The sequence below is a fragment of the Daucus carota genome, chromosome 4 (genome assembly GCF_001625215.2).
Source record: "Daucus carota subsp. sativus chromosome 4, DH1 v3.0, whole genome shotgun sequence".
In the NCBI taxonomy this organism is placed as follows: domain Eukaryota; kingdom Viridiplantae; phylum Streptophyta; class Magnoliopsida; order Apiales; family Apiaceae; genus Daucus; species Daucus carota.
The window spans coordinates 48,401,225-48,424,165 of NC_030384.2; the positions used below are offsets into that span (position 1 = coordinate 48,401,225).

General features: G+C 33.3%; 2 protein-coding genes and 1 pseudogene across 3 annotated transcripts; all 3 read left to right on the forward strand.

Annotated features, from left to right (window-relative positions):
* The first annotated feature begins 3,751 nt into the window (after nucleotides 1–3,751).
* On the forward strand, nucleotides 3,752–4,892 carry LOC108218213 (metal-nicotianamine transporter YSL1-like; annotated as a pseudogene).
* A 10,999-nt stretch (nucleotides 4,893–15,891) lies between these two features.
* On the forward strand, nucleotides 15,892–19,042 carry LOC108215782 (protein trichome birefringence-like 39). Of its 2 annotated transcripts, none has more exons than XM_017388352.2 (5): nucleotides 15,892–16,380; nucleotides 16,590–16,761; nucleotides 18,042–18,217; nucleotides 18,328–18,486; nucleotides 18,579–19,042. In XM_017388352.2, the coding sequence occupies exons 1-5, from the start codon at nucleotides 16,085–16,087 to the stop codon at nucleotides 18,868–18,870; spliced, it is 1,095 nt and encodes a 364-aa protein (XP_017243841.1). In that variant the 5' UTR covers nucleotides 15,892–16,084; the 3' UTR covers nucleotides 18,871–19,042. The 2 variants fall into 2 exon arrangements, with proteins under 2 accessions (XP_017243841.1, XP_017243842.1); XM_017388353.2 differs by having other exon boundaries at nucleotides 16,239–16,380; nucleotides 16,590–16,775.
* A 704-nt stretch (nucleotides 19,043–19,746) lies between these two features.
* LOC108216513 (uncharacterized) lies at nucleotides 19,747–21,200 on the forward strand. The gene is made up of 5 exons (XM_017389294.2): nucleotides 19,747–19,905; nucleotides 20,046–20,194; nucleotides 20,299–20,347; nucleotides 20,444–20,586; nucleotides 20,800–21,200. Exons 1-5 carry the CDS (start codon nucleotides 19,857–19,859, stop codon nucleotides 20,884–20,886), a joined length of 477 nt encoding a protein of 158 aa, XP_017244783.1. The 5' UTR covers nucleotides 19,747–19,856; the 3' UTR covers nucleotides 20,887–21,200.
* The last annotated feature ends 1,741 nt before the right edge of the window (nucleotides 21,201–22,941 follow it).

The following is a 22,941-nucleotide window of genomic DNA, read 5'->3' on the forward strand; positions in this document are numbered from 1 at the left end:
ACACTGGACAAGGTGGGATCAAAATTACACTTAACACTTAATATCTATAACTATTTTTTAATTATTTCTTCAATGTTTTGGATCAAATTTAAAGCCAAGCCAAATGAGAGTGAAAAATGGAGAGGTAAATGAAGGAATGACCGGTTTAGGTTTTCATTCAGAACTCGGTGCTGGTTTACGATTTTGATCTAATTTCACTGTTTTCAAAATTATACAGTATTACAGATATATTATAATGGAGATACTCTGATGCTTATGCTTCTTATTGTGCATCTCCAATATTTTATGTGACATATTTATATAATTTGGTGAGGATTTTAGATAGAAGCCATGCCTTTATGTTATGCCTCTTCAAATTGTTTTATTAAATTATGAAGTAAGTATTATCTTTCCCAACCACACTCACAATGCGCTGGCAAAATGTAGAAGTCCTGTGTTCGAAATTTATCACAGTGTGTGTAGTTATTACAATTGTTAATCTCATTTTATTATCAAGGAAATTATAGTTTGGCAATTACAGTTGTTCCTCTCATTTTATTCTCAATTTATTACAGTAGTTCGGTAATTGCTTGATTTCCCAACAGGTTTACCGCGTAGAGGACGTGGACCTCCAAACTTTATCCAAACTTTATTTAAACAAATAAGTTCATCAAGCAATTCAGGTTATTCACAGAACACAGACTTTTGAATGTCCTGTTATTATTATTTTTTTCCCGTCAAAGTATTAGAAAAACACATGTATGTAGCTGTCGTACACATGTTCTGATATGGTTCATGTGCTCATACCAGTTTTCAAAGAATGTAGGAGCAAGATGCAAACTCTCTTGAAGACGTGAGGCAAGAACTGTAAGTTTACACAGTTCTGATATGGTTCATGTGCTCATACCAGTTTTCAAATATTGAATTAGTGAGGCATAAAAATTAACCTTTCTGTGTTTGTGAATGTAATGGTTGTGCACTTATGATAGGGTGACATGACCAGATGGAAATTCAGCAAACTATGTACTCTAGCTAGGCATGTGTCATTTATAAGAAGACACTTTTTATCCCACCATTTATCAGTCAAATATCAATTGATGTAGAATATACCAGTTTGTTGTAATTCATGCTCTGAGAAAGGATTGCTGAATGTTTTAGATGGTGGGGAACATGTCAAATTTTCTTTTCTTTCAGTTTTGAAGAATATTTCTGGAACTGTAATAGTTTTGTTGAATTTGTCTCCCTGTTTGGCTATCTGCAGTACTGTTCGATTTGTGTTGGCCTCAAATCTCACTGGTGCGGAGGCCCTTATATGACAAGTTGAAACAAAGAGTTCCACCAGGCTGCAAATCCTGCACCAGAACCTAAGATGCTCTCTGGGCACTAGAGCCGCCTCTATATGGCCCCTGTTCGAAAAGTCTTGACGGTGTAGAATTGTTTGGTTTGACTTCGCCAGCTATAGTGCAGGTAAAAAATTCTGTTGTAACTGTTATAACATGGAATTTTAATGTAATTTTCTAATATATTAGTTGAAGTATCTGATCTGGTATCCTGTTTTCTTTACCAGCTTTCTGGCTATCAAATCATCATTGCACTCCTGCGCTATTTATATGATTGTTGAGGTGTCTGCATCTCAACAATCATGATATTTAATACATATTATTCTATTTGAGATTTTAGTGAATCTTTCAGGCAATAGACCTGAATGCAGTAGACGGTTAATCTTTTTTTTTTTCCGAAGGATTAATTTTCTTCTTCTTTTTTTTTTGGGGTGTGGGGGGGGGGGGGGGGGTTGGTTTGCAAATGTTTTTACGGAGTATGGTCCTAGATTTATCTCACGATTTTAATGAGGCAGAATATCCTACAGAGAATGACATTTTGTTCGACGATGGTATTTTGTTTCCCTTTCTTTTAAATGACATGCCATCACTGCGTTTTAACAGGTCAGCCTGAGTGTGATGATGCAAATTCTGAAACCTGGCCAGGTTATGCCAACTAGAGAATATCAGTAACAGATAAAACTGTAATAAATCAAATGACCAGCAATCTTACATGGACTTGGATGGATTTAGGTGAAATACACAAACCTTCAGGTGAATGGCAATATGAAACAGGTCTGTGTTCTAACATACTTTGTTGGTACCGCACCACTAATCAATGCTATAAAATATTTACCCGATTCCTATGCAATTTAATACTCATTTTCAACCTGCTTGCAGTAGTTACCCGATTATATACCCAATTCTTAATCAAGGTTCAAACGTGGATAATCAAGATCTAGGTCATTGATGCCTGAAATTAAATACAGCACTTGGACGTTTCAAAGTTCAAATTCCTAGCAATCAAGAAGCGAGACTCAAGAAACAAAAATGGAAAGAGCAATCAAGTTATCAATATGTATATTCTTCCATTCTGGCTAAAATTCAAAATTTGATAATCTCATGCATACTGATTGGATTATTGTTGCTCTGTTCTCAGATTTTTCTGGATAATCTTTGAATTTACATGTTTTTGCAGCTCTTTCTATGAAGCGTATTCTCAACTTCTCCCCAGAAAAAGAGAAAAAAAAAAGAAGGTAAAATTCAATTATATATGTGCTAAATTGTGTTAGTAAAAACAATCAGGCAATGTTTTACACTTGAGACTAATAAGTTAATTTGAACATATTCATATGTGTGTGTTGGATTTTGGGTTACTTATAGCATGATCATTATAATGTGTAGGCCGGAAACGTGGTTGGAATATATTGCAGGATAAATTGGAGAAGGTATCCATTGAATCAATCTCACATGATCTATGTGATTTCTTTTCTAATTTGTTATTGTACTGCTTCATATAAAGGTTCTATTACTGGTGCTGGCATTTCAACTCAACAGAGTAACTCGAGATCATGTCTTTCTAATGGTGAGCACTTTCCCTACAAATAAGTTATCTTCCAAATTGTGAATCTGGCTCTGAGTTAAAAATTGAACTAAAGGTGGGACAACACTGACATTTCTTATAAACTTTTTCTTTCTTAAATTGTGGCAACCATGATGCAGTAGCTTGCTATAATGAAAAATATATCGATCCATTTATGCAGTAATGTCATATTTGAAAATTATGCATATTAATATGGCATGAAACAATGAAAAAAATATAAAGATAAGCGATATCTCGCAATGGTAAGCTCACAAGAATGCTTATCTCAACATCAGCAGGCTTTCCAAGGTTGTAGAGGTTCTCACCTCTAAACTGGTAAACACACTCATGCTAAGTGCCACTTTGTGGCCGTAGATATATTCTATGCCAGGAGCTTGATGATATTGTTACTTCATCCCATAATTGTGATGTGCCGCGTGTTAATTGCAATGACTATTAGCTACTTCACAACATAGATGGCGACTTTACATGTCTTCTGGCAGGATTGACAACACCAAATATAAATTGAAGCTTTCCAGAGTCCCACTGATGACAATATTAGGAAATAGATCAAATAGGGATATGAGCAAGATAAAGACTTGCTAGATTGTCCTGTCATTGATGAGAGAAGAGCAAGAGCAAATCATTGCCATCAAGGATGGTTGTTACTCCTCTGGTGCTCATTTGCTGGTTTTATATTAGGTATTTAATCAATCTTATTTCTGTGTGTCTACAAACTATGTCTTATTAGCTATATGTGATGATTCCGTTGTTTTATACAATATAATTAACATTGTTTGTGTTTTTGCAAAATATTTTGACGTACCGGTCTCAAGACTCCATGTTCTTAATATTTGATTTATGTAAGACAATGTATGCTACATTTTTTGATGCTTATGGAGCTGGTTTAACAGGTTTCAACATGGCTTACCATTATGGGAAAGTGGCGCTTTTTCTGCTAGCAGCATTGGTAGGAAAAGAACATGGAGTTGTTGCAGGGTTAGCGGGATGTGGTCTAATCAAGTCTGTGGTTTCTGTGGATTGCATTTTAATGCAAGATTTGAAAACAGGTCATCTCATATTAACATCTCCTCGAGCTATGTTACTACGCCAGAGCATTGGCACAACAATAGGCTGTATGGTGGCTCCCCTAAGCTTCATGCTTTACTACAAAGCATTCGATGTGGGGAATCCTACTGGAGAATTCAAGGCTCCTTATGTTGTAATATATAGAAGCATGGCATTCTCGGGGTAGAAGGCTTTTCAGCTCTGTCTGACCATTGCTTGCAGCTCTGCTATGGGTTCTTCTCATTCGTTATATGCATTAACTTGGTTAAATACATGTTGCCGAAGAAGATAGGGAAATGGATGCCACTGCCAATGGCCATGGGAGTTCTTTTCCTGGTGGGCAGCTATTTTGCAATAAGTATGTGCACTGGAACCAGGATTGTGTTTGCTTGGGAAAAGCTTAAACCAAGAAAGGCAGAGCTGATGGTTCCAGCAGTCGCTTCAGGGCTGGATCCTACCATCCTCCATTCTTACTTTGGCAAAGATAAACCCTCTGGAGAGGGACGCGAATGATTGTGACAGCGTGTAAAAAGAATAGTGTAGAGACTGAGATACTTTGTGGAAGCCATGTGGTCTAGGCACCTAATCCCACGTATCAACATTGTGCCTACTGATACAAAATTTCCTTTTGATTTTAAAAGAACGCAATTTCCTTTGCAAATTTGTTACTCGATGACCATTAATAAGAGTCGGGGACGGTCACTCGATACCGTAGGTTTGTATCTACTGCAACCTGTTTTCTGTTATGACCAGCTTTATGTGGCTATTTCCCGGGTTACTTCTCCTCAAGGGCTCCATATGCTAATATATAGCGATGAAGGTTCTACCACTGATTTGACTTCTAATGTTGTCTTTGAAGAGGTTTTCTACAATATTCCGGATGTTGGTGATTAGTGAAAGTTGCTGATAATATGCTTTATGTTTATCCAGAGAACTGTATTTTATGCTCGGATGATAGTTACTATGAACATATTGTAATGTCAGTATATTATTGCTATTTTAGTTAAGTATGACATGCATGGCTTTATTTTTAAATATGATGATTAATGTTAAACTGAACCCGACAACTTTTAATATTGTGATCTACTTACCAGAGTAGATTACATCACATAGACCGTCTTTATTTGGGACAACTTGATTCGGTTGTGGACTGTGATATGTGTTTTCATATTATAACCTGTTATTCAGCCATGTGATTGGATTTGAGAGTTCGACGTGCTTATGAGCTGTGGTCGGAATATAGTTTCATTCTACAGCCTGCCGTGCGGTGCAGAATTGCTAGATACAAAGCATTCAGATGGTGTTCGCTGTAATGTTTCAAGTGGATCATCTTCTACAAATGATGAGCAGCGTGCAGTCTTAGCATTGATTTGGGAGAGATTTAGGCTGCAACAGTTAGACTTGCTGCCTTTTATTGTTTCTCTCCTGCTGCGTCATGTAAGTGATGAATAAATATGATTGTGTTTTTTATATGACTAATCTGGCATTAAAGTTTTTTAATTTGAGACATAGGAGCCAGCTACGCTTGGATCTATTTACAAATGCTGCTGAGTTTCTTTAACAACTAAGAGTGGTCATATATTATACTGTCCCACTGCAGTTGGAGTATGATAAGTGCTAATTTCAAGGTTTTCTACATTTGCAGTCATCCAGGAATTTTCAGGATTTTCTACATTTGCAGTCATACAAGAATTCTATAATATCTAATAGGTCACAAGAGCAATGTGTGAGACGATAGCCAGCGAGAAAAGAAGTAAACCTCTGTCCTGATTTATATATTGTATATAAGGTTTCAGGCCTGCATCTCCAACTTCACGCTTCTCTTGCTTAATCAACTGATCATCTCCTGATGTTATCAATTTCCTCTTAGGGAAAGTCCTAACATCTCTGGAAACACTCTCACGTTCGTAGGAGCATATGTGTTTAGTCTTAACATCAACTAAATGAGTTACACCACCCCAAGATTTTAACTTTAAAACATAAGTGACCGTGTTAACATATGTGTTTAGAAATTAAATATTACTAATATTTATATTCCTTCACCAGCAAGATATCATCAACTACCTCCCTGCCCAGTCATGTACAGAAACGAATCCAACAAAATAAATCAGCTAGCCTGATTCCTGCTAATAATATTAGAGCCTTTTTATTAAACATAACATCAATTATAATAAGACTAATTGGATTAAATACTGTAATCAATTATTTAGAGTTGGTAAGTTTGGATATTTAAAGTTGTATCCCAAATAATTAATTTTTTAATATTGCAATACCTCTAAATATACATAATATGTTAAACAAACATTAAAATTTGATGTTAATATTGATTTAATTTATTTTTCCGACCTCATTTTAATGAAAATTCTAATAATTTACCCGCACGCGAAGCGCGGGCATAATTCCCTAGTTTATCAGATGAGTGCTTATATGGACCGGTTTCAGATGGGTATATTCCCTAGTTTAAATACAGCTTATATCAGATGGGTATATTCCCTAGTTTAAATACAGCCCACAGGCCCACCAGCCCCAAGCTGCAATTGTTAGTTATCGTCCATTTGGCCGGTTTCATTGATTTAATCATTATGTACCTTGATTCTTACCTTTTCATTTTCTCCATATATTATATTAATATTCAGGTGGATTTTTATGTGGATAAATACAACAGTAAAAATAAAAAGGTGTCTAACGGCATTTATCAGATGAGTGCTTATATGGACCGGTATATTCTCGATGGAGCAAGTGTCAGTTATAAATAATCGAAATAAGTAAAGCAAATAGTATTTTGTCGTAATATTTTTTAGTGATTAATCGGTTTAAGTAATTTTATTTCCTGTTGATGATTATATTGAGCACATGATGTTTTAAGTAATTCTAAAATCACGTAAAAAAATTTAGGTAAACATTTTCGGGAAGAGGTGGCCCAGTTTCAACATAAACCTAACTCAAAATATAAGTTACATGTGAAATTTTGATTCATGAGTAATATGCATGACTAACCAAAGTTGTTCTGCTGTAATCGTATTTTTGAGCTTGCTCGTAACTAAATATATCAAGTATTGGATGTATTAGAAGTTGAATTAACAGGAAGTGAAGCGTAAGATAGACTGATAGAGAAATCTTGGTCGATAAAAATAATTATTATCGTTATTATAATGTCATAATCCTAAGACTTATCATTGTATGCAGAATAATTCAATATAGAAAGCGAAACTGTGCGTTTGTGATTGATTTATTTATTGGGACGGATTTTTTTTTCTTGAATGAGTTGGAGGTTTAGCTCATAAAAGACAACATATCGTATGAGTTATAAAAGATTTATATAATTGAAACATAATATACACCGACATCAATGGATTACCAAAAATATAAAATTTGTAATCAATTCATTACCAAAAATATGAAGAGTCTTGAATATTTACATATCTTAAAATCAACAAGTACTGCCATAATGTAATGTTTTTTTAAGTATAAATAGATACGTACGTTTCAATTTTCATTACTCATAATTAATGTTAATTAATATTGACTATAAATATCTTTGTACTATAAACTACAGTATTCGAATTCTTTAATTAAAACGTTAAATAATTTTTTGAATAATATGTTCTTTTACTTTAATTTCGTGAAATTCTTCAACGTGTTCTTTATTGAAATCTTATTGTAATATATATGTTGTACTAAGCTTTTTTTAAACTGTGACATGTTTTTAAAGGTGTTCACTTAAGAATTCAAAATTTAACATCCAAATATAGGTGGAATACAATCAAGAATCCAAGAACAAACCTCCAAGCCGTTAAAAAATTTGAGAACACCAGATATACAACATCTGTATCTTTTCTTCTACATGAATTTTATGGAAAGTGAGTTCTATAGGTTAACAAAAAAGTATAATGACACAAGAAGAGGATTGATCATAAATATAACCGGCCCATGCCTAGCTACAAACCCCATAAATGTTGCAGATGTCTTTTGGTTTGGCTACCCAATCGCAGGTGGCAAAAGAGGCAAGATAAATATAATTACTGATCCATATGATAGTGACATCGTTAATCCCAAACATAGTTAATGCCAATGGTGGAATCTCACAACTTGCTTCGCAATTCTGCCAAACAAAAACACATTTGTCTATGAAAAAAAACATTAAGAAACACTATAATGAAAGATAATTCTATTAAGTGCTCTCTCTAACATTTATTTGATTCTAATAAAACCATTATAAAAGTACCTTTGCTGCGTTTTCTTCACCTCCATGCCTGCACATATGACTCTCTCATGCCTACACATATGATACACAAGAAAATAAGATACACGATTCTTTTTAGAGTTCCCTCAACGATTCGTATAATAAAAACAGTATGCAGAATACTTATTTTTTTCATTAATAACTCAAGAACAAACCTTTTTGTATCCATGTCTGCTGCACTCGTTGTGTTAGGGTTCCGTGCAACTTTGTTTTTGCGCGTCTGGTATGGTTATGAGATTGTTTTTTCTAATATACAGCTGTGCAAAACTTCCAGAAATAAATAAATCCACGATTGACGCGGGCAGCCTAAAATAGGTCAAAAGGTTTCCTTCCTTGCGCCGTACAGGAATCGTATCTGTATATCTGATTTTAGTATTTTGCACATCAGTTTGACAAACGTGCCCTTGAGCCTGTTAAGAGTATACAGATGTAATCAATGGTTGATATTAAGTCTCTTGGGTCTCTCGCAAAGTAAGGTCTCTCTGGAACTCGACCCCATTTAATCATGATTTAAGATATCATAATTCACATATCAAGAACAAGTTTAAATCAAAATCATGTTATATTAGATGAAATAATTTAATTACAGATACTTTTAATGATGTATAATATATTTAAAATTTAAAAGTTTCAATATTAATTTCGAATATAATTTTGAACATGTAGATTGTACGATAGTGGCCTCTATATCCTAACGACTTTGAATATAGAAAAATCAGTTCAAATGTTTTCTGATCCATAATTTTTTTTAAAAATATAATACTTATTATTACTATTAATGCTATTAGGTTGCAGATATTACATTTTCATATTTACATACTTTGTCAATGAATAAAACGTGATAGTTACGCTCGAAATAATATGACGACACATGAATATTATTTAAAACAGAAACACAAACTAGAGGTCCGTGCCTCGCACGGGCTTTTATGCTTTCAATATAGAAAGCGAAACTGTGCGTTTGTGATTGATTTATTTATTGTTGCTTAGAGACTTTTTGTGGGGAAGGCGAATTCGGGACCAAATTGTACCTATTGACTACTCCCTCCGTTTCTTTTTTCTTTTCCTGTTTGTAATGTCGGTACTGTTCATAACATGAAACAAATTACTAATTTGCATCTAATCTATAAAACTAAATATAGTCATGAGTCATCTTATTAGATTCGTATTCACGAGTACTTTAATACGGTGAAGTTTTTATATTTAATGCTACTACGAAATGAAAGATATTAACGATCAAAAGTGTGTGTTGGCAAACGTGAAAAGTACAAACAGGAAAAATATTTAGAGACGGAGGGAGTATTGTTATTCCATAAACGACAACACAGCCTCATAAACAGGCTGGCCCTAATAATTGGTTACTGTTAGCAAATGTTTATTAGAGTAACAAATTTAGTATAATTTGACTTAATTTAAAAATAATACCTTTTATAAATGAGAAATTATTTATAAATCAAAATAGTTTGTAATTTATATATTTGACTAATTTTTTATATTAATAACTTGTTAATTATAAAAAATATTAATATAATGATAAAATATTATAAATTATTTTTAAATGTATATTCTAATTTCTGTAAAGCCAATTCAAGAAAAAATATCACTAAAATTTTAATGACTTTTCAACTTCTTAAATTTAGAATTGATTCGGACTTCGCCAAACGGACACATAGTCACTCAGTATCAAACTATTCATCACTTCAATTTTTATTTTTTTTTAACGTAGGAACCCGCAGCCGCTACCCTTCGGGTGCGCACAAGGCTCTGATCCAGGAGGCATAATCACAAATTCTGCTCCCTTCGGGAGTCGAACCTGTGACCAAGACAGCTGAACCAACCCTTGCGGGCTCATCACTTCATTTTTGATATGGGTCTCTCTAGTGTGTGCCCAAGTACACATAATAAGCACTAAATTTGATAAGTTTGGTGGATTTTAATTGGTGGACTTAATATAAATACAGGGGGCCATCCATTTTTATGATTAGATGACCAATAAAAATACATTAAATTTATGAAAGTTAGTGTTTATTGTGTGCCCATGAGCACACCTTAGAAAAATCGTTTTGATATATGAATGATATATAAAAGTCTGCGAAGACTTGTCTGGAGACTTAAATATCATAATTTACGCCATTCATCTATAAACTTAACGATCTCATATCTACTTGTTGGTAGAACATGATTAAAAAACAAAAAAACAAGGGATGATTAGCTCCTTATTGACTTTTCCCCCTTATTTTAAATAATCATATTAAATATGCAAAAATATCGACGAGATTTGCCACAGATAAATACTAATTTAGAGACCAAGAGACGTGTGCCATTTCATTTTAAATTTTACACTAATTTACTATTTTGTTGGTTAATTTATTTGCATTCGAATCATTCAAATAGCAGCTAGATGATTAACAATCTATATTCGCATCGAAAGCATGGACGTCAAACGTCATTATTTCACTTCATTTTGAAGTGGTTACAACTAACAATTAATTTTGCCAAAATCATACACAAGAGTCACACATAATTACCGGTAGAACTCACAAATCAAAGTTGTTAATCACCATGGATTTAACATCTTATAACAACAAAAGAAGAAAGAAACTAACTAGGTTTAGTGCGAAACAAGCGAGAAATATTGGGGCCGTTTGGGTAAGGTTAAAAGAAGTGAATTTTTGTTTAAACTAGAGAAGTTTAGCAGAAGTGAGAAGCAAATAAGTGAATAAAGTGTTCGGAAAATAAGCAGAAATTGTGAGAGAGAAGTTCGAATTCTCAGATTCTGAAAGTGCTTCTGCTTCTTTATACAAACGGGTAAAAAAAAATAGAAGTCAGAAGCAGATTCTAACATCACCCATGTGTTGTCGGCCATTGCTTTTCATATAAATGTTGATCATGTATAGCTTATATTTCGTTTTTATCTTTAAGTTTTTTGGCTCTCTTCGCAATCTAGATTCGTTATTACAAATAACGGTAGAAGCAATGTTCGCAGGCAGGGGTCCCGCGCAGTTGGAAGTACATTTTGGATAATTGAAAAGCATGCCAACTTGAAGGAAAAGTCACAATCTATTTTTATCAAATTAATGGTTGGACAAACTTTTTGTAATCTACTCCCTCCGTCCCAATCAATTTTACTCCGTCTGTCCCTCTCATTTCTTTACAGTTACTATTTTGAGATGTCCCTCTCATTTCTTTACGTTACTATAAATAGTAAGTTTTTCTCATCATTACACCCACTATCTTCCCCCAGTATCTCATATTTAACAATAAAAACTACTATTAGAGCAAGTCCAATGGTGAGCTAAAAATAAGTGTAGCTATTGCTATTATATAGCACCAAAAAGTGGTTTTTGGTGCTAAAATAATATCACAACTCCAATGGTTGGTGCTATATCTTGTGCCAAATGAATATATGTGCATTCATGTACTTGAATAGGTTGAGATATAAATCTATTTATTATTCATTTCCCACCACTTTTTTACTTTTTGATGAGGTGGCAATTATAGCTATTGCTATAGTTTGTGCTAAATATAGCACCAACTATAGCAATATGCTATTTTAGCACCAAGTTTAGCACCCATTGGAGTTGAATTTTTTTGATTTTGAGTTATAATATAGATATAGAACAAGATATAGCTCACCATTGGACTTGCTCTTACACCCACTACTTTCCTCCACTATCTCAAATCTATTATTAAATATTGATAGGTCCCACTACTTTACCCACTTTTCATCTAACTTTACTCATTTTCCATGCATTGTCTTGGTCTCCGTGTCCCCCTCCAATGTAAACAATTGAGGGGGACGGAGGGAGTATACAGTTTCCTTTTTGGGATGTCCCATCATTTCTATACATTCTCAAAATAGCAATTTTTTATAATATAAAACACTACTACACCCACTACATTCTCCCACTATCTCCATTTTATAATAATGAAAACACTATTACACCCACTACCTTCTTCCACTATCTCAAATCTATTAATAAAAAAATATATGGGTCCCACAACTTTACCCAATTTCCATTCAACTTCACTCATTTCTTACACTTTTTATTGGTCTCCGTGTCCAATCCCAATGTATATAACTCACTGGGACGGAGGGAGTATAAGGGTAGACTTGGACCAACTCAGCAATTTCTACAAAATTACAAACCAAAGGTAAATTTCTAGTTTCGGTTTTTGGAATTTAGTTACAAAATTTTACAGTGACATGCAACTTTTTTTTTTTCCATTTTAAATTACAAAATCAGGTTTCCCTGCTTTGCGGAAATGATTAAGCGCGGAACTATGTGAAAGTAATTGTGACACAGTTCATATGAAATAAATAAATTTAATTGTTATCACGTATTCACGTGTTTTTATCGTATAACTGATACTCCCTCCCTCCCCTCACTTTAATAAAATATAATTTTATAAATTATATTTTTATTTTTTCTGAACTAAAATTTATATTTAAATATATATTAAAACATGTGACGAGCAATGAAAAAAATCGTAAGAAAAATAAAGTATATTAGGAAATGATAAAAAAGTTCATATTAAATGATTGATCTATCTGATATATGCTCATGAACATATATTAAACATTAAATTGTATAAATTAAATTTATTCTAATTAACTCTTATTTCTTGCCTGCATATAAAAATTTACACCAATTTTGGGATATTGAGTTGGCGACAAGATCCCAGAATGGAAAAAAAGGAGTTAGTTAACTAACAGAGGACCAGACAAGATGATCTTCTCTTTCTGGGTACCTAATCGGCTAATCATCGTGGTTTGTTTAGTAAAATTCGATACACCAGCTGCTGCACCACTTTTCCGTTTTCTTCCTTTTTGGAATATATAAAGTTGATGGTTTTTGGTAGGATCGAACCACCTTAGCTACCCTTCAATGGTAATAATAAAAGAATTCACATGTCGTTAATTCTGAAAGAGATCCGGATTAAAAAAAATAAAAAATAAAAAAGTTCGGACGGGTTTGCTTAAAGAGAAATATCAAACTTTTTATTTTAGATTTATATTTTAGCTAGAATCAAATTAAGGACATGCAAGACGGAAATCTTATAACTAAGGTATTTCAGTAATACAATAACAAAAATAAAATTGGTTTTTCTGCTTAAGAAATGTCTGAAGATAAAGAATTAAAAATATTTCGAGTCTCAGGAGATGTCACTTTACAAATTGCAGGGAGATAATGGTTACAGATGCGAATGAAACTGAGATGCTAGCGTGCAAGACAACAGATAGGATTAAATGTGCACTGTTGATTACAAGTGCATGACTTTTCGTGTGATGTAGAGAGGCAATACTCTAGTTTGCATGTGGCGAGGTCCATCAAACTTAGCAGCCACCAAAAGAATTTGCATGCCCTACTGCTTTTCAAAGGTGTGTCAAGTTGTGTTTGGAATCAGAATTAGCAGTCGCTTGTAATTCAATGTAACCTTTGATGAGTTCCCAATTCTTTACGATTAATTCTTCATCTCCCCAAAAACCCTTAGCTAAAATTATATATACGTGGCATCTAGATGATACTTGCTAAAATTGTATATGTGGCATATGGGTGGCATCTAAATGACATTTAAAGAGATTATCTTAAAATTGTACAATTCCAACCCTCCACTTCTTAACAAAAAAAATATAGCCAACCACATTTGGTTGACTATATTTGTCGAAGTAAGTGAATCCTTAAGTATAATTTTACAGCAGCAAAATTTTATAAATAATCCCATTGGAGCATATACATGTCCCTTAGCAAAAATTTTACATAATTCATATAGCGAATCAATGTAGCCGAAACTAGAAAATTTTATTTTTCTGAACTTGTTAGTAAATGATAATCTTGACTGAAAAGAAAATCTAGTAATCTGAAATAAATTTGTTGTTTTCTTTTCCCCGTAAAATTTCTTTTAGATTTTGGAAAGATTTGGAAAGGAAACAAATTAACTGATTAAAAATTCTAACATTAAATTTAAGTTTCTTCTGACCCCTGTTAGAGGTGAAAAATTGATTACTGAAATTTGTTTATTGTTCTAAATAATGTGGCGTCAATGACGTGATACTACAAATTTTTAACTGATAATAACAATATTTTATTACTAATTGAATTATAACTGATAAAAATATAACATATGATATTTTATATTGTTTTATATTCAATTTGTAATTTTATTATTTTTATTTTACTTTTTGAGTAGATAAATTTATAAATTAATAAATCAAGATCTGTTAGATAAGCCGTACTCTCCAATAACCTAAGGGGTCGTTTGGTTCGGGCTTTCCTGGTATCAGGTATAGTTTTGTTCATTCCAAACCTATATATGGTGTTTGGTTGGAAAATTTCTTCCATCAAACCCATTCCTCAAACCCACAAGATATGAGATTTTCATACCCAAGGAGGGAGGTGGGTATGAAACATGAGTTTCAGGAATCAAATTTTTTTTCTTTTATTTTCATTACTATTTTTATCATTTCATGTAGATTATTAATACAAAATGAAATTAATGACTCAAAAATACATATAAATATTAATTTAATGATATTCTAAATTAATTATAATTAATAACTTATAAATATTATAATTCAACCATATTCATTCCATCACTCAACCATATTCATTCCACCACTCAACCAAACACCTGATATCAGAAATGATACCTCAAACCCACACCAGCTTAACCCGATTTCTCATTCCAACCCGATACCTCCTCTCCAACCAAACGACACTAAGTTCTCAGGTTATTACACGATTCTGATTCAAAACTTTAGGCTACAGGCGAAAAGAAGTTTACACTCTGTCGGGGACGGAAAATTATTTGTCAAATACAAACTACTAAAGTAATGTAATTCATTTGTCCAAGGCAAAAAACACACTGTCATCCATACAAAAAAGGAGCTTAAAAAAAATCATAGACCCAATGACTACAAAAGTAAACCGTATTTGAATATTTTATCATTGTGGTCCGCTTTTAAAGTAGCTGGTTTGTTAAACGTTTTCGAATCATCTACCAACCTAATTAAAATATTCTTCATGCTATTACACAGATTTTTTTTATTTATTATCATGATTAGTATTTCGGATCACGCAACTGAAAAATGGCTTGGTTCCGTGGTACATTTTACATCTAAACAAATATTAATTATAATTATTTTAAATTTTTTTAAATATGATTAAATATACATACATTTTTTAAATATCGTGAGAGCAAATTCGAAATCTTCTTCTTTTTCTCAACAATATCTTACTAAATTTTATATTATTGGGGAAATAATGATTGAATAAATAAACTTAGTATTAGAATTTCCTGGTCGTAGAAATTGGGGATCGGAACTAATCCGTGAACTGGCCGATTCATAATTTATTGGAGATTTTTTTGATAAATCGAATTTATTTAGTTAAATTAGAGTGTAATAAATAATTTTTTTAGAACTTCATTAAAAATTAATAGGAGATTTTTTTTAATAAATTAAAGATTTTTAGAACACTCAAAGATAATTACTAATTATTTGATTAATAAATTTTAGCGATTTTCAACTAATATTTCTTTTCTAATCAATTTTCCATCTAAATATTTGCATGAATTTAGTAAAACAAATCAATTAGCAACTCATATGACTCGTGAGCTCAGTATGACTATTCTCAAAGCCACCCAAAGATTACACAAACAAATCAAAAAACACTAACAGGACTTTCTTGTACCATTCCATGTGCCATTACCCAATTACATCTTCCTAACAGCCTTCCCCAGTTCCCCTTCACTACAGTGGTTAGACTTGGACTTGCAAAAAATATTATATTTTTCATTTGAAGCCACAAAATTTACATTATATAACACCAACCTGTGAGACCATATTTTCCTCAGGCCTATATTTTCACTCATTTTGGTTCAACTTCCAAGATGGGTACTTCTCTGTTCAAATTTATGGTCTTTTCAGCATTATTTGTATTTATTTGTTGCCAACAAAACACAAACGCCGAGGAAGATTTTGTTAGCAGCAATAGCAGCCACATCAGAAAGCTGGCCAGTGGGTGCAATATTTTCAGAGGCAAATGGGTGTATGATGCTTCTTATCCTCTCTATCAAGCTTCCAGTTGCCCCTTTATTGATCAGCAATTTAACTGCCAAAAATTTGGCAGACCTGATCAGTCTTACCTCAAGTATAGGTGGCAGCCTTTCTCCTGTAACCTCCCAAGGTAAATAAACATACGGAAACACGGGGTTAGCCTAGATTACAGTCTCTCGACGGAAAACAAGGGGTCAGTCTAGACTACAGCCTCTTGGCCGAGCGCCAACTTTATCCAAGTCTTAACCTTAGTATACTGTCTGCATGGATTTTTATACAGTTAAGAGGTTTTAATTTTATGTATTTGAATGAGACTGATTCGAGGGTTGAATTTTGCAGATTTAATGCGCTGGCTTTTTTGGAGAAGATGAGGGGGAAGAAGATATTGTTTGTTGGAGACTCGCTGAGTTTCAATATATGGCAATCTTTGAGTTGCATGATTCATTCAGCTGTACCACAAGTCAAGTACACAATTGTACAGGGTTACCCCCATTCCGAAATTACATTTGTGGTGAGTTTAGTCAGGTACTTTTTATAGAATTAATATTCTTTCACTCGAAATTTTTGTATTTTACTTGAAGTAGAATTATAATCATTTCTTGCTTTGACAACTTATAAGTATCATTTCATTTTAACTACCTTCCTTGTCAAATTGGCAAGAATGATTATGCTTTATTTAGTGCATGCATGTCCTGTTATGCTTTGCTATTTTTTTTAACTTTTGAGAAAGTCAATATAAATGATTACAAGAAATATGGATAAAATTGAAAACATCATGAGCTTTTCGGGCTTGTACGGAAGTCTTGTGAAATGAGTACGACCAATAACCGATAGTATTGAAGAATCACACCCATGAAGTAAGCAAGCAAATAATGACCCCTAGCTAGCATTGTAGCCTAATCATCTGTAACTCGAGAATCAATACCCGATAAGCAGTTTAGTGCGTGAGTATTTAAATTTCCGCTGATGTGCTAAAGTTAGAATGTGTGATGAAGCTGGACTGTGAATCTTCTGATTTAGAGAAAGTGACATCAGACACATCAATGAATTTGTCATTTTAGGCAATGCAACCGGTACGACAAGACAAGTCTGCTCTGTTTTCATCAATTTAAACCTTAACACTTCAATAGCTTTGGCTTGTGGTGTCTCTATTTCCAGTTTTTCTTTCATTTGTATGTTAATTGATAGCTAAGCTTAACTGAAAGTAAAGGAATAAATAAAGGTGCTATCTACTTTTCTTTAGTTCTTTGAAAAATATCAACTATTTGAATGGAAGAGGGAACAATTTGAAATGTGAAGTGGCATTTAAAGTACCACGGAGATGGTAAAGGGGGGAGCAGGACCACAGCTCCATCGAACATTATTGAGGCTCCATTGCGCACGGTGAAAGAACTTAAGAGCCTCATCTATTGCGTGAACACTTTGATTCAGCTAACATTTTGTTTCAGAAACTTGTTTGTTTATGTCACGTGTTCGGCCTTGTGGCTTACCTTCATCCGCTCCACCATTAATAATGTCGTAGGAAGACAGTGTATCGTCTTAAGTACAGTATTAACACATAAGTAGATTAATTAAGATTTTAAACCGGTTGTTAATTTATAGCAGTGTTTAAGAAAATTAACTACCCCTTCTCTCCTTTTGGAGTTGGCGTAGATTTAGTTTGAGTTGAGCTCGTGTGAAATTGTTCATATATAGTCTCCTGAACAAAATTGCAGTCTGTACTATAAGGTTGAATTTGCCATTTGGTGCTAAACATGTACTTAACAATGTTCTTTGATTTGTTTGGCACAGGACTATGGAGTAAAATTACTGTTGTATCGGACAACATACATTGTAGATATTGTAAACGAGCAGAAGGGCCGGATCCTAAAACTAGATTCGATCAAAAGTGGTGATGCATGGTTAGGCATGGACGTTTTGGTTTTCAACTCATGGCATTGGTGGGTGCACACTGGAAGAGATCAGCCGTAAGATTGATGCTTATGTTTTTCTGGTTCGCAGTTGTAAATGTCTGAATGTATATTACACATGTTGCCTGATCGTTATTTCTATAACTGGAGTATTGGATTGGTTGCAGATGGGATTATGTGCAAGACGGCGCCCATGTTTACAAAGACATGAACCGATTAGTTGCGTTTTACAAAGGAATGACAACTTGGGCTAGATGGGTTAATCGAAACGTCAATCCTTCCAAAACCAAAGTCTTCTTTCAAGGAATCTCTCCTATCCATTATGAGTAAGCTAGTAATTTTTTGTTAACCATTCTTCTTCATCATAAGCTGAATATAGCTGCAGTGCTAATTGTTACACAATAATGCATCGAAACAGGGGTAAAGACTGGGGAGAACCTTCGAAATCATGTGCACATGAGACTGAACCGTTTTTCGGTGTGAAGTATCCTGCAGGGACACCAATGGCAGCAGTTGTAGTGAACAAAGTATTGAACAGAATTAAGGTACCAACTTATCTACTAGACATCACATTGTTGTCACAGTATCGAAAGGATGCTCATCCGACCGTCTATAGTGGAGGGCGGAACAGCCTCGACTGCAGCCATTGGTGCCTTCCCGGATTGCCAGATACTTGGAATCAACTGCTCTATACGGCCCTTGTTAGTTGAACAAATGAACATATATAGTGCAAGCCAGATCATTGTTTCAATGATATAATTGTTATTCTTGTTCCTTTGTCTTATAGTTCTCAATAAACGAAAGTGGTATTGATTCAATTGTAAAGTAAATGTGTATTCTAGTGTTGAATGAAAGAGTACAGTGAAATTTTACTCCAGCAAACCTCTTTTCAAGACCTGACAAGAAAAATAAAAATTCTATCCAAGTAAAAAATTTCAAACTGCAAAAGAAAAGCTATTAAGCTGGTTAAACTTCTATGCACATGTATTTAAAAGATTAGCTTCATATAAAAGATCAACTCAATGTCTAAACTAATACTATTATGAGTTTTTTAAGGACATAGCAAATTGCGGTTCGGTTGCGAACGATGCGATGCGGTTGAGCGATTCGTCTGATACGATACGGTTGAGCGATTCGTCTGTACACCCCTAATAGCCATAAAATCATCGATCTAATGAACATCACAGTTCAAAGCAAACATTTATTTGCAGCCGGTGCATCTTATTCCATACATTATTTTAGAAAGAGTAGGTAAAAATATTTTTTTTTTCTTATTTTTATGAAGTGTATTTCAAGACTTTATATTAATTATATATTTGTTTATATTCTTTTGAATAAATATTTATTTATATTCTTAAAACTAATATTATAAATATATGTTATTGCCTTTTAGTAGGAATTTACAAATTTGCATGAGTGTATGTTTAATTTTATAAATTATATAAAAGTATCATCTATATAATAATTTTATTTCTCTTTGAAATTTAATATTATAATACGTGTAAAATTATAAACGGATAAGTACCCTTTTTTAGGATAAACTGATAAGATCTTATATCATATGTCAGAAAATACTAAAATATACCAATAAGGAGTATTATTTTACATTCTTATCTAACAGAAAATATCGAGTTCTCATTTTTAATTGCCAAACACTGTCTTCCTTTTCAGCGCAATCAAGAAACAATCAGTCTCCATGGCAGAGAAATTGGCACCTGAGAAACGACACAAGTTCTTTCACGGCAGTATGTTATCTTCTCTTCTCTACCCCTTTGTATCTATCATCTTATTACATGTATATTATCTTTCTGTTTGTTCTAATTAGGGTTTCTAATTAGGGTTTGAAAGCTCAATTAAATTTTGTATATATATGAATAAACTTCAGGTCAGAAGGTTTTTGAGTGGGATCAAACACTCGAGGAAGTGAATATCTATATAAATCTTCCCCCAAATGTTTATTCCAAGCTGTTTTATTGCAAGATTTTGTCGAAACATGTTGAAGTCGGGATTAAAGGCAACCCACCTTATCTGAATGTATGGATTGGACCCACTAAGATTTTTGTATGATGAAGTTGATTTCTTTGGGTGATTTAGGTTTGTTTTGATGTTTTATGATTGCCCTTTTGGTGGTTTTGCAGCATGATTTGTATTCACATGTAAAGACTGATTCTTCGTTTTGGACTATAGGTATGTTTGATTTAGATTGATGTTCTGTGTAGTTGTTTATAAGGGAAGGAAGTTTTTAATGTTGGGTTGTGGTTAACGGAATTTTTCGACTGGCAGAGGATGATATACTGCATGTCACTTTGCAGAAGAGAGATAAGGGTCAGACCTGGCCTTCCCCTATACAGGGTCAAGGTCAGCTTGATCCTATGGCAGCCGATATGGAGCAAAAACGCCTCATGCTGCAGAGGTTTCAGGAAGAGGTGAGTCTAATACATATGATACAGTCATTTTACTGAAGTGTAAACACAATTGTTGTATGAAACATTACTTTGTAACTCAATAGCACGGGTTCTGTAATTGCATCAGTTGCCACGGATGCACTTATATCCTTACGACTTATAAAATGCACGATAGTATACATCTGTTGTTCATTCTTCTGACTCACACTCTCTCCTTTGTTTATCACTTGGCAGAACCCAGGATTTGATTTCTCACAGGCACAATTTTCAGGGAACTGTCCTGATCCAAGGACATTTATGGGCGGAATGAAGTCAGATTGACGTACTTCATCTGTTCAAATCTGTGTGTACAATCCGACTTATGCCTGGACTAAGAAAGTTGTTAGAATCACTAGTTTGAATGCTTTATCATGTGATATCTAACTTGCCGGTTGTTCATGAATGTTTGTACCTCTGTATTATGTGAGTTGCACGAATGAGATGCTTATCTGTGAGTATGTTGCAGTATCCATTGAAAATATTGATAAAAGGGTGTAAAAACAGATGATTACTGTAAATTGCTGATCAGGTGCTATACTGGATTTTATAGTACCTATAATTTGAATGTAGCTTTTCACAAGCAGTTTGAAACAGAACTCCAGAAAGTTGCTGCAATTATTCATACTTCATAGAATCAATACAGAATGAAGGCTGGGTAGGGAGGGACTTGTCCATAATAACTGGATTACATGATTGTAAAAGTTGGGAATTGGGATTAATCGATATAAGAGATTTATCGGAAGGATCAATGGGATTAAAAATTGAATATTTTATAATATTATAATAATATTTATATTTAATATATTAGTTTAATTTGCTATATAACATATCATACATATCATTTAAAATTTGTAGCGATTAACTGAATTTTAAAAATCGAATTGGAAAGACAATTTACAGGAGAATAATTGGCCGAATCGGGAATTTCAGAACCATGACCGAGAACTGTTTTGAGATCAACTCCAACAAAACACTATTTCGTTACTTAAAAATTGAATATAAAATTACGAGCTCATAATAACTTAGGACGTAACGATGTTATTTATCCTCTCTTTCAAAAACACTTTAGGCTAACCTCGACTGTAACAGTTATTGCCTTCCTGGATTACCAGATACTTGGAATCACTGCTCTATTCCGCTCTTTTAGTTGCCGGCCGGATTATCCAAATGCGATTCTTGTTCTTTATTGTTATAGTTCTTAGTAACCAAAAATGTAAAGCAAATGGGCAGTTTAATGTTCAATGAAACAGCATAATGGAATGAAATGGAATTATGCTGGTTTTCTTTGTTGAACAAATAAAAATGTCTAATCCAGTGCAGGCCGGATTATCCTTTCGATGTTACAACCGTTATTCCTTCTTATACTTCTTAATAACCGGGAATGGTATCGAATAAATTGCAGAGTAAATGGGTATTTTGGTGTTCGATGAAACAGTATAATGGAATTATTCTCCTTGTTTCCTGTCACCAACTTCTTTCAAAGCTGGAAAACTTGCACCTACAGAAAAATAGCTTTAATCAGAAGTTGATCTATTGTAGCCTGTAGGAGTAACTTGTAAGCAGACGTATTTATCAAGATGAAGTGCTGCATATGAAAGATCAGTTTAATGTTTAGGCTAGTATTCGAAATTTCGAATTGTTTAACTTGTATCGGAATAATAATGTTCTTTAACGTGAGGCTATAGGTAGAAAAGCAGGGGCGGATCTACGTTAGGGCTGAGGTGGGTGTTAGCCCGGGTGAAAAAATTAACTTTCTCAGAACTATTAGTAGTCATCAACATAAATTGATGTTTAGCCCCGGCATAACTTTGATTTGAACTATTCTTTTTCAGTTTTTTGCTTTCCATGTGAACCCTTGTGATAAGATCAAAGAAAAATTATATTAAATCCTTCATTATTTGTTCAGTGTAAGTAGAGTTTAATTTATATATATATAATATTAATCTTTAATTTTAACAATTAGTCATATCATTTTTCTGCATGAAAATATTATAATATTGTTGTTTTCTAATTTAATAAAATATGTTTGTATCAAAAAATTTATATATTATTGTTTTAATCAAAGCTTTTATTATATATTAGTTTTTTATATATACACAAAACAAGGTATATACTATATTCAGATTAAAAGAGTGCATATTTATATTCTTCAAAAATACATATTTCAAATAAAAAAAAGAAAATAAATCTCATATAATAATAAATATCATTTATCCTAGTATTGTGATAATGGTTGATGGACTTGCAGGTTACTGAAGTGTACAGAAGTTATATGCTTCTTTACTGGTTTTCTATGGTTAGCTAATGATCAGTATACATCTGTTTTAAAATCAAGCC

Coding starts and splice junctions, on each gene's coding strand:
- LOC108216513 (XM_017389294.2), top strand. CDS start 19,857: ATGGCAGAGAAATTGGCACCTGAGAAACGACACAAGTTCTTTCACGGC. Junction 20,195..20,298: donor GCAACCCACCTTATCTGAAT/GTATGGATTGGA, acceptor GTGGTTTTGCAG/CATGATTTGTATTCACATGT. Junction 20,587..20,799: donor TGCAGAGGTTTCAGGAAGAG/GTGAGTCTAATA, acceptor ATCACTTGGCAG/AACCCAGGATTTGATTTCTC.
- LOC108215782 (XM_017388352.2), top strand. CDS start 16,085: ATGGGTACTTCTCTGTTCAAATTTATGGTCTTTTCAGCATTATTTGTA. Junction 16,762..18,041: donor ATTCCGAAATTACATTTGTG/GTGAGTTTAGTC, acceptor TGTTTGGCACAG/GACTATGGAGTAAAATTACT. Junction 18,218..18,327: donor CACACTGGAAGAGATCAGCC/GTAAGATTGATG, acceptor GATTGGTTGCAG/ATGGGATTATGTGCAAGACG.